The following is a 10,267-nucleotide window of genomic DNA, read 5'->3' as shown; positions in this document are numbered from 1 at the left end:
GTCGCGCCCCGGTGTCCCAACTTTCCAGCTCCAACCCGCTGACGGGGCGGGCCCTGGCGAGCGCGGACGTCAAACGGGCAGGCGGGGCGGCCAGAGTCCGGGGCGATGGCGGCGGAGCAGGACCCCGAGGGGCGCGCGGCGGCGCGGCCGCTGCTCACCGACCTGTACCAAGCCACCATGGCGCTGGGCTATTGGCGCGCCGGCCGCGCGCAGGACCAGGCCGAGTTCGAGCTCTTCTTCCGCCAGTGCCCGTTCGGCGGAGCCTTCGCCTTGGCCGCGGGACTGCGCGACTGCGTGCGTTTCCTGCGTGCCTTCCGCCTGCGGGACGCAGGTAGGCCCCGGCCCGGCGAGCCCCCGCCCGCGCGCCCCCGAGCCCCTGCCCGCCACGGCCTCTGTCGCCCCTAGATGTGCAGTTCCTGGCTTCGGCGCTGCCCCCAGACACAGACCCCGCGTTCTTTGACCACCTTCGTGCACTCGACTGCTCTGGTGTGACGGTGCGGGCCCTGCCCGAGGGCTCCCTCGCCTTCCCCGGCGTGAGTGCGGGGGGTGGGATGTGGTGGCGGGGGGCGGCGAACGGGGCAGGGCGGCACCGAGTGACAGCCCGCCCCGCAGGTTCCGCTACTGCAGGTGTCCGGGCCGCTCCTGGTGGTGCAGCTGCTGGAGACGCCGCTCCTCTGCCTGGTCAGCTACGCCAGGTGGGGCCCGGGGTGGGGTCCGGGGTGGGGCCCGAGGCCGAAGGCCGGATCCTGCGAGTGGGAGGGGCCTTCCCGGCGGGCCTGTGGGGCGTGGCCCCGTGGGGGCGGGGTGGGGATGGAGCGCTGGCCCGCACCCGCTCCCTCTTCGCAGGGTCTCCAGAGAGACCTGGCAGAGTAGCTTCCTGGCCGTCACTCCGGTACCCTACTCCCCTGCTCCCACAGCCTCATCGCCACAAATGCCGCGCGCCTTCGCCTGATCGCAGGGCCCGACAAGCGGCTGCTGGAGATGGGTCTTCGGCGTGCTCAGGGCCCCGACGGGGGTCTTACTGCTTCTACCTACAGCTACCTGGGCGGTGAGGGCCAGGAGACGGAAGGAAGGAGGAGTCTAGCCCCGAGACCTCCCTCCTTCAATGTCTGAAGTACCCCAACTTTACCCTGATCCAGGCTTCGATGCCAGCAGCAACGTGCTCGCAGGACAGCTACGGGGCGTGCCGGTGGCTGGGACCCTGGCGCACTCCTTTGTCACTTCCTTTTCAGGCAGTGAGGTGCCCCCTGACCCGGTCAGTACCCCTGTCCCCCTAGCTGCATTACAGAGGGCAGACCCCCAGGGCGATCCCTTCCCCAGAAGGAGACGCCAGCCCCTGCTCAGCCCTCAGGCAGGTACCACGCCTGGCCCACCCAAGCCACCCTGGGCTGGTGTCTCAGTGTGGCGCTGGCAGACGGGTGCTCAGACTGTCTACTGGTGCAAGCCAGCCGCCCCCCCACCACCACACTCTGGGTCTTCCGTCCTTTACCCCTCTCCATAGATGTTGGCTCCAGCGGCTGGTCAGGGCTCCCAGGTGGATCTGGCTGCCAGTGTGGAGATGTGGCTGGAGCGTGTGTGTGGCCACCTGGGGCTGGGTGTGCAAGAGCCTCATCGGGGAGAGCGGGCAGCCTTTGTGGCCTATGCCCTGGCCTTTCCCCGGGCCTTCCAGGGCCTGCTGGACACCTACAGTGTGCGGAGGTGAGGCCCGGCCATCCCCTGGGATAGTCTCAGCAGAGAAGCTGCAGACCCCTCATGCTGACCCTCCTGTCCCTGTCCCCAGGAGCGGGCTCCCCAACTTCCTGGCTGTAGCCCTGGCCCTGCAGGAGCTGGGCTACCAGGCAGTGGGTGTGAGGCTGGACAGTGGCGATCTGCTTCAGCAGGCTCGGGAGATCCGTGGGGTCTTCCGGACAGCGGCAGCCCAGTGAGTCCCTGGGAGGGGCTTTGTCTGCTGAGAGACCCCCTCCAGCTCAGGGGTATTGAGAGGGGAAGCGGGAGGGAGGCTCTCTGATGCTACCCAAGTCGCAATGCTGCAGTGGGCGAGAAGGCTGGGCTGGGCTCACTCAGGGGCCTGTAGGCACGAAGGCTTGAGCCAGACCAGCAGATGTTAGAGGGCGGCTGGACAGGTGAGGGGGAGCCACGGGAGTCAGGAACATCTGACGGGCTGCCCCCACTACAGGTTCGGGGTGCCCTGGCTGCAGTCGGTACCCATCGCTGTCAGCAACAACATTGACGAGGAGGAGCTGGTCCGGCTAGCCCAGAAGGTGGGCTGGGCAGGGGCAGGCCAGAGGGTGGCGTGGGGGCCCTGGGCCTGCATGTGCTGGCCGAGCTCAGTGCCCACCCACTCACCTTCCAGGGCAGTGAGGTGAACGTCATTGGCATCGGCACTAGCGTGGTCACCTGCCCTCGCCAGCCTTCCCTGGGCTGTGTCTACAAGGTGGGGCACAGTGCAAGTGGGCTGGGGTGGACCAGGGGTCCGGGAAAAAGGTCCAGCTAGCCCAGCACCCTGTCCCCGCAGCTGGTGTCTGTGGGAGGCCAGCCGCGGATGAAGCTGACCGAGGACCCCGAGAAGCAGACATTGCCTGGGAGCAAGGCTGCCTTCCGGCTCCTGGGCTCTGATGGTGAGGCCCCCTCCACCCTCCTCAGTTCAGTTCCGAGCCCCAGGCCCCTCACGTTATTCTTGGCGCCCCTCACGTGCACACACACACAGGATCTCTGCTGTTAGATGTGCTGCAGTTGGCAGAGGAGCCACCTCCCCAGGCTGGCCAGGAGCTGAGAGTGTGGCCTCGAGGGGCCCGGGAGTCCCGTACTGTGAGGCCGGCCCACGTGGAGCCACTGCTGCGACTCTGGGTCCAACAGGGACAGGTGACCACCCCTACCTACCCCCCAAATCTGCACCTTCAACCCAGACCAAGCTCTGATATCTGTCCTTGAGCCTCTTCCCACCTCCCAACAGCTGTGTGAGCCGCTGCCATCTCTGGCTGAATCCAGAGCCTTTGCCCAGCAGTCCCTGCACCGTCTGAGCCCTGCCCACAGGCGGCTGGAGCAGCCGGCACTGTACCAGGTGTGCGCGGGGCCCCGCCCTCAACCTGGCCTGTGCTGTCTGCCCCCATGGCCCCATCACTCCCGTGTCTCCCTGCTGCAGGTCGCACTGTCTGAGAAGCTCCAGGCCCTGGTGGACAGACTGAGTGCCAGAGGAGCCCTCTGACGACCTGTGCTGGGAGCTGCCTGAAATTAACATGAGTCATTCACTGTCCCCACTTGTCATGTGTCATTTCTTCATCTAGTCTGCCACTCGCTGGACCCTCAGGGCTTCCTGGGGTGGACTGGAGTCAGGAATTAGTGAGAGGGTTTATTCTCCCAGGGGAGACCCCAGGCTGGCCAGGGTTCAGGAGGCAGCCCCACGCTGAGGTCTGAGGTCAGCTAAGGCTTGTGGGAGGGTGTCCGAGGCTTGAGGAGCTGGACTCTAAGGGCAGATCGGGGCAGGGCAGGGCTATAGGGAAAGGGGGGCAGTCCTTGTGCTCAACTAAGAGCTGGGGGAGTGGCTGGGAGACCTCTCCATGAGGCTGGAGGCGGGAGCCACAGGGTGGGGTTGAAGCGCCAACTGGAGGGGCTCTGGGATTCCCCCTGGGAAGGCTCTCTGGGATACCTCCACCTCCCCAAGGGGAGGCCTGGGTGTCCCCTAACTCTGCTGCTGCCAGGCTCCACGGGCCCCTGTGCCCCTGGGCCCCGCCCATCTGGCTCCCTCTTGGCTCTGGTGTGTCACAGTGTGGACCAGGCCTCGGTCGTGGGGACCCAGCTGCTGCCCCCAAAGTGCCAGGAAAGGCTTGGAGCCGTGGGGCCTGCCTGACCAGAGCCAAGGAGGAAGTTAGGGAGCAGGGGCCCGCCCTGGGCACCCGGCAAGTCCTGGCTGCCCCACCTCTGTGCAGCAGGCTTGTCAGGTCTCCACCCACGTCTGCTCCAGGAGAGAGGGTCGAGGCTCTCCGGGACACGGGGGCCAAGGCCTCGGCCTCTTGTCCAGGTGGTGGGCAGCTCGAGGAACCAGCAAGGGCGCAGGGGAACGCTGACTGTCCAGGGGACGGCCCCGGGGCTCTCCCGCCTGCCCAGGTATTTGGCAGGACCAGCTCTTCTGGCTCCCCCAGCCCAGGCTGGGCAGTGGCCACGGTGTTGCTGGGTGAGGGTGACAGTGGGGATTTGGGACAAAGGCCCGGTCAGGCCTCCTGGGGAGAGGGGGGCTTGGAGAGAGATACACACACCCCTGCCAGCACACACACAACAGAACACACCCAGGCCCAAGGCCCCTCATGTCACCACTTCTGAGCTTTGCACTCTGGTGCCAGGACTGAGGGCACCAGAGGCACTGGGCAACTCCTCTTCTGCTGGCTCACCCCCAGGGCTGCTCTGAATTCAGAGCGGGCGGCAGCTCTCCGACCGTCCCCTTCCCGGAGGTCCGGTCGGGTGGGAACACAGAGAGGACAGCCCAGCCCCAGCCCCAGGCCCAGCATGGGACTCGACTGCCTTTCAGGGCTGAGTCAGGCGAGGCCTTAGCTCAGGGCTGGGCCAGACCCTCAGAGCTGTGCACACTTGCCAGGATTCCCTGCCCAGTGGGGTTGGAGGTCAGGTCAAGGGCTCGCCTCCCTGCCACCATCCCCTTATACTCCCTGCCCCGGCGGATCCTCTGTCCCCCAGGGACCTTGCTTGGCCCTTTCCTAGGGCCCGGTGGGCAGAACCAGATCCCAGACACTCAGGCTGCAGGCAGCCTGGGCAGGAGGGCCTTCCCAAAGCCCCTGGCGGGTACCACACCTGGAAACACCTCTGTATGGCTCCCCACCTCCACCCCCACACCCCCACACACACACGCGCGCGCGCACGCCACCACGCCTGTCCCTGGTCCCGCCTGCCTGGGGCCTGCTTCTAGGTCAGGCCTGGGCACGACTTCCTGGGAGGACCAGCGACAGGTGCTACAAGCTCGGCGTGTGCCGCGGCCATGGCTGGGGGCGTGTGGGGCCCGGCCCGCGGGGCCCCTGTGGGGGCCCTGACCCTGACAGCCCTGGCCGAAGGGATCCGGGCCAGCCGGGGGCAGCCAATGGGACCCCCTGCCCCAGGCCCTCAGCCCCAGCCTGAGCTTGAACCTGCAGTGGAGGAGCCTGGGAGGGCAGCCACCACTCCCACGGCTGGCGGTGAGCCCCCCTCCCCGCCCCCTCCCCAGGAGCCAGCTCCCGAGGGGCCCCAGCAGGTAAGCAGGAGGGCTGCCTGGGGGTCAGGGGAGGTAACGAGGGAGGGGGTTGGGAGATGACAGAAAGGCTCTGTGGAGGGAGGAAGACCGTGAGAGAGGTAAGGGGGCTCCACATGCTCCCCGTCCCACTCCCAGACTCCCCGGAGCTCCTGGGAGGAGGGGGCCCTAGCAGACCTGGCCGTGTACACCGCCGCCTGCCTGGAAGAGGCTGGCTTTGTGGGAACCCAGGCAACAGCACTCACCCTGTCCTCAGCCCTGGAGGCGCAGGGGCACAGGCTGGAGGACCAGGTGAGCCCATGCCCCTCCCCACGGGCCCCTCCAAGGCTGCGGGTGGTGAGCTGCGCCTGCTTGGCGCGGGCAGGGCTCACAGAGACCTGACTGCCGCCCCCAGGTGCATGGGCTCGTGCGGGGGCTGCTGGCGCAGGTGCCCCATCTGGCGGAGGGGCGGCCCCGGCGGGCGGCGCTGCGGGTGCTGAGCTCCCTGGCTCTGGAGCACTCCCGGGACGTGGTGTTCGCACTGCTGCGCTGCTCACCGGCCCCGGACCGGTAACCTGCCTCGCCCCGATGCGTCAGGGGCCCCACGGCTTCCTTCCCCCTTCCGGCTTGGCTGTGGAGTCTGGCCCAGGGCGGGCCTAGGAGGGAGCCTTCCCCCTCCCCTCCTCCCTCTCTTCCTCCCGCTGCCCCTCCCACCTCAGGTCCTCTGCTGGTTCCTGGCTGCAGCCTGGCTTTCTCTCTCCCTGTCTGGGGGTGCCCGCCTGAGCAAGCCAGGTGGCTTCTGCACCCCCAATGCCCCTGGCTGTGGTTAGTCTGCCCCCAGGGAACGTTATCTCTGGTTTTATTCCCCATGGTGACTGTTCATGATGCCAGTTTGTTGCTGGCCCCTTGGGGTCCCATGTGATCTGCACAGATGCCACTCATCTTGTTCCTCAGGGATTGCCAGGGTGGGGTGGGGGGCAGTTAACCCTCCCTCCTCCTGCTGGAGTCCTAGTGGCTGCCTCCCCAACTTGGGGGCTCTCCTCACCCCAGTCCCGAACCCTGTCTCACATACCCCGTGCCCCCAGGGTGGCCGCTGAGCTCTGGCGCAGCCTGAGCCGGAACCAGCGTGTGAATGGACAGGTGCTGGTGCAGCTGCTCTGGGCGCTAAAGGGCTCAGCCGGATCCCAGCTGGAGGCTCTGGCGGTAGGTGGCTCTGTCCAGCTTGCCAGGGGACACCCCAGCCCTGGCCCAAGAGGCCAGGAGAGTCTGGTTACAGGGGCTCGGGAGCAGCAGGCACTCACCGTAGTCACACCCATCCATAACGCCCTTCGAGCGTGGAGGTCTTGTCCTCTCCCTGTCTGCCGTGTCTGAGCCTGAATGAACCCCTGGTTCCACAGGCCACTCGCGCCCTTGGGGAGATGCTGTCTGTGTCCGGCTGCGTGGGTGCCACCCGAGGCTTCTACCCGAACCTTCTCCTGGTGCTGGTCACTCAGCTCCACGAATTGGCACGGGACGCACACTCCCCCGACACACCCAAGGTGTGGGTCCCATCTCACCGAGGGCCACCGCACAGTCATGCCAGGTGAGGGGGTGCACACCCGGCTGTGAGGGCTGGCCCAGTGCCCTCCTGGCCCTCACCGCCCACTCGCCGCTGCACCCGTCTCCAGCTGCACCGTGGAGGCCTTGAAGGCCCTGCTCACTGGGGACGGAGGCCGCATGGTGGTTACGTGCATGGAGCAGGCTGGAGGCTGGAGGAGACTGGTGGGAGCTGGCACCCACCTGGAGGGGGTCCTGCTGCTGGCCAGGTGTGCGGGGGGGGGTGTGAGAGAAGCAGGGGCATGGGGGTGGTCGGTGGGGTAGGGGGGGCGGGCGGCTTCTTGAGGGAGAGCTTCCGTTTGGCCCCGTCGCAGTGCCCTGGTGGCCCACGCCGACCACCACCTACGAGGCCTGTTCGCTGACTTGCTACCGCGGCTGCGCAGCACAGACGACGCACAGCGCCTGACGGCCATGGCCTTCTTCACCGGGGTGAGCCCGCTTCCAGGACGGGTGGGGAGGGGTGACAGTGAGCTTGGCCCCTAAGCGGCCCTGGCCTGCGCGGAAAGCCAGCGCGCTGACCCTGTGTCCCCTGCCCAGCTGTTGCAGAGCCGGCCCACCGCGCGGCTCCTGCGGGAGGAGGTGATCCTGGAGCGGCTCCGCGCCTGGCAGGGCGACCCTGAGCCCACCGTGCGCTGGCTGGGCCTGCTGGGCCTCGGCCACCTGGCGCTGAACCATGGGAAGGTGAGGGAGGGGCGGGGCGGGGCGGGGTGGGCTGGGCGAGGGGCCTCCCACGAGTCCCTGTCCCCCCCTCGCAGGTGCGCCACGCGACCACGCTGCTGCCCGCGCTCCTGGGCGCGCTGGGCGAGGGTGACCCGAGGCTCGTGGACGCCGCGCTGGGGTCGCTGCGGAGGGTCCTGTTGCAGCCGCGGGCACCGGTGCGGCTCCTGAGCGCGGAGCTGCGGCCACGCCTCCCGCCACTCCTGGACGACGTGAGCCCCGCCCGCTCCCTTCAGCTGTCTTTCCCATGGCCCTGCCGGCCCCCGCCCCCCCCAACCCCCGTTACCCGACCAGGCCCCGCTGGGGCCCCCAGGGCACTCCCGCAGACTGCAGCCCTCCGGACGCCCTCTCCCTGCCGGGTCCTGATCGCGCCCTCCTGTTGCAGACCCGGGACTCGGTCCGCGCCTCCGCAGTCGGGCTGCTCGGGACGCTGGTGCGGCGCGGCCGGGGCGGGCTCCGGGTGGGGCTCCGTCGCCCCCTGCGGAAGCTGGTGCTGCAGAGTCTCGTTCCGCTGCTGTTGCGCCTGCACGACCCCAGCCCAGACACCGCTGAGGTCAGCCCCCGACACTGTCCTGACCACTCCACCCTTCCCCACCACAGCCGCCTCTCCAGAGAGCGCATGTCAGGGACGTCCCTGAAGACTGCAGGAGGCTTGGGCAAGCAGGACTCCTCCGCCCCTCACCCTGGCCACCTCCTGCCTCCCAGGTCCTTTCTTGCCGCTTTCCTTTTGCACCTCTAACCTCGCTCCCTCCCCGTTCCAGAGCTCAGAATGGACCCTGGCCCGCTGTGACCAGGCCCTGCACTGGGGCCTGCTGGAGGAGATGGTCACGGTGGCCCACTACGACAGCCCTGAGGCCCTAAGCCGCATCTGCCACCGCATGGTCAGTTGGGGGGACGGTGAGAATGACGGGTGCGGTCGGCTGCCCACTTGGTCCAGTATACACCAGGGCCACTCCCCCCCAGACTGAGACTCCTCACCCTTCCAGTCAAGGTGGTAGCACGGTGAAGCCTGGCCTCACCTCTGAGGCCTCCACTCCACGCAGAGCTGGCCCTCCTGCCCCACGAGCCCTTCTGTCCCCAGGTCCAGTGGTACCCGAGTCACGTGCCCAGCTTTCTGAGCCAGACCCAGGGTTACCTGCGGAGCCCTCAGGGCCCCCTGCGCCGGGCGGCCGCCCTGCTCACAGGTGAGGCAGGCCTGGTGTCACGCTGCTCCCTGCACCCAGGGCTCTGGGTGCTGGGCCAGCCCCTCACTGCTGTGGGCACGGGGCCAGCACTCAGGGCTTCGCTTTGGTCCAGGCTTCCTGGTTCATCACTCCAGCCCCAGCCACGTCAACCAGGACCTGCTGGACTCTCTGTTCCAGGGTGAGAGCCCAACTCACCCTCGTGGGGTTCCGCAGGGTTCCAGAGAGGTGGTGGCTGCCAGGGCAGAGTGGATGGGTGGGGGACTGGGATGGATGGGGGACAGCCCGCGAGTCCCGCCCCCGCCCCGCCCCACCATCCGCCACATGAACCGCCCTGTCCCCGCAGACTTGGGGCGGCTGCGGAGCGACCCTGAACCAGCTGTGGCGGCAGCAGCACGCGTGTCTGGCCAGCAGGTGGCGCTGCTGGCCCGCGCCCAGCCCCAGCCCTGCGGCTGGAGCCTCTGGGGCCTCCGGCACCTCCCCTGCCCCGGCCGGCCCCGCCCCCGGCCGGCCCGGCCCCCACCCGTCTACGCCGACAGCCCGTTCCAGCACCGCAGCCACCCCGGCCGCTGGGGCTGCTCAGGTCCAGGCTGAGCTGACCGGCCGGCCCTCCAATGGGGGCCACGGTGCTGACTCAGGCTCCCCGCTCTGTGGCCTGTCTTGGCTGGGAGGCAGATCTGCAGAAGAGGTCTGCCTTGAGGGGCACCCTAGGCGTAGTGCTGGGCACCAGTGCCTGTCCCCCACCCCAGCGGGGCTCTGCAAGGTCTGCTGCACACAAAGACCCCCCACCCCGAGAGCCCTGTGACTAGATGGACCACGAGTTTCTGACGCAGCACCTTCTCCCTCAGCTTCATGCCTCGTCCACCTGTCGATCCGTCTGTCCCCCAGCAGGCCTGTGCCTCTCCCAGCCCCCTGGCATGTGCCCTGCCTGGATGGCGCCTGGCCTTCTGGGCCCAGGCCGGGTGGGGACACGGAAGTGGGTGCCGCCCTGGGAGCCATCCCTGTGAAAGGCTGCCTCTGCTGGCCACTTGCTGGCTGGCAGGTTCTGAGGTTTCCAGCCACACCCTCACTGCTCAAGAAGCATCCATCTGTCCGCCTATCCACACTCACTGCCCAGCAGCCTGGCCCCGTTCCTGCCCCTCCCCTCTAGCTCACCGTCTCAGACCCCTGGGGTCTTCTCTGGAGGCGGCCCCCGACTTCCCACTGGACACCACAGGTCTGAGATGATACCTGCGGGCTCAGGTGTGGGGTGCCAGCATCTGCCCCTCACCAGGCTGAGCTGTCGCACCCACATCCCAGCACCTGCTCAGGGCCGGGTAAGGGAAGAGGTCCCTCAGGAATGCTCTGAAGCAGTGACCCAGGCTCTCCAGATCCGGGATGAGTGGCTTCTGCCACCTGGAATGCCCACCTTGAGGTGTCCTCTTGCCCTTTCTGGGCCCCCAAAGCTGCCTTCTCAGAGAAGGAGGCCTCCACTCACACAGCCTCTTGGAGGCTGGGCTCCTGCCCACCACAATGGAAAGCATTTGAAATAAAGATAGCTGGACGGCCCTGGTGGTCCAGCAGT

General features: G+C 67.9%; 2 protein-coding genes across 4 annotated transcripts; both read left to right on the top strand.

Moving 5' to 3' along the window:
• The first annotated feature begins 67 nt into the window (after positions 1–67).
• On the top strand, positions 68–3,253 carry NAPRT (nicotinate phosphoribosyltransferase). Of its 3 annotated transcripts, none has more exons than XM_070382518.1 (13): positions 68–331; positions 406–533; positions 613–695; positions 918–1,048; positions 1,140–1,255; positions 1,502–1,698; positions 1,781–1,921; positions 2,177–2,261; positions 2,354–2,434; positions 2,516–2,618; positions 2,723–2,862; positions 2,954–3,061; positions 3,143–3,253. In XM_070382518.1, the coding sequence occupies exons 1-13, from the start codon at positions 106–108 to the stop codon at positions 3,203–3,205; spliced, it is 1,602 nt and encodes a 533-aa protein (XP_070238619.1). In that variant the 5' UTR covers positions 68–105; the 3' UTR covers positions 3,206–3,253. The 3 variants fall into 3 exon arrangements, with proteins under 3 accessions (XP_070238619.1, XP_070238618.1, XP_070238620.1); XM_070382517.1 differs by having other exon boundaries at positions 2,708–2,862; XM_070382519.1 differs by lacking the exons at positions 68–331; positions 406–533 and having other exon boundaries at positions 679–695; positions 1,038–1,255; positions 2,708–2,862.
• Positions 3,254–4,082: 829 nt separating this feature from the next.
• MROH6 (maestro heat like repeat family member 6) lies at positions 4,083–9,504 on the top strand. Its single transcript, XM_070382539.1, has 14 exons — positions 4,083–5,233; positions 5,369–5,521; positions 5,625–5,779; positions 6,295–6,412; positions 6,607–6,791; positions 6,877–7,014; positions 7,120–7,234; positions 7,343–7,486; positions 7,561–7,734; positions 7,908–8,075; positions 8,284–8,403; positions 8,604–8,706; positions 8,819–8,884; positions 9,050–9,504. The coding sequence occupies exons 1-14, from the start codon at positions 4,985–4,987 to the stop codon at positions 9,295–9,297; spliced, it is 2,136 nt and encodes a 711-aa protein (XP_070238640.1). The 5' UTR covers positions 4,083–4,984; the 3' UTR covers positions 9,298–9,504.
• Positions 9,505–10,267: the final 763 nt, after the last annotated feature.

This window comes from Bos mutus, chromosome 14 (assembly GCF_027580195.1).
Source record: "Bos mutus isolate GX-2022 chromosome 14, NWIPB_WYAK_1.1, whole genome shotgun sequence".
In the NCBI taxonomy this organism is placed as follows: Eukaryota; Metazoa; Chordata; class Mammalia; order Artiodactyla; family Bovidae; genus Bos; species Bos mutus.
This window is presented reverse-complemented; position numbering and strand designations above follow the sequence as displayed.

Coding starts and splice junctions, on each gene's coding strand:
- MROH6 (XM_070382539.1), top strand. CDS start 4,985: ATGGCTGGGGGCGTGTGGGGCCCGGCCCGCGGGGCCCCTGTGGGGGCC. Junction 5,780..6,294: donor TGCTCACCGGCCCCGGACCG/GTAACCTGCCTC, acceptor CCGTGCCCCCAG/GGTGGCCGCTGAGCTCTGGC. Junction 7,235..7,342: donor CCATGGCCTTCTTCACCGGG/GTGAGCCCGCTT, acceptor TCCCCTGCCCAG/CTGTTGCAGAGCCGGCCCAC.
- NAPRT (XM_070382517.1), top strand. CDS start 106: ATGGCGGCGGAGCAGGACCCCGAGGGGCGCGCGGCGGCGCGGCCGCTG. Junction 534..612: donor GCTCCCTCGCCTTCCCCGGC/GTGAGTGCGGGG, acceptor CCCGCCCCGCAG/GTTCCGCTACTGCAGGTGTC. Junction 1,699..1,780: donor GACACCTACAGTGTGCGGAG/GTGAGGCCCGGC, acceptor CCCTGTCCCCAG/GAGCGGGCTCCCCAACTTCC.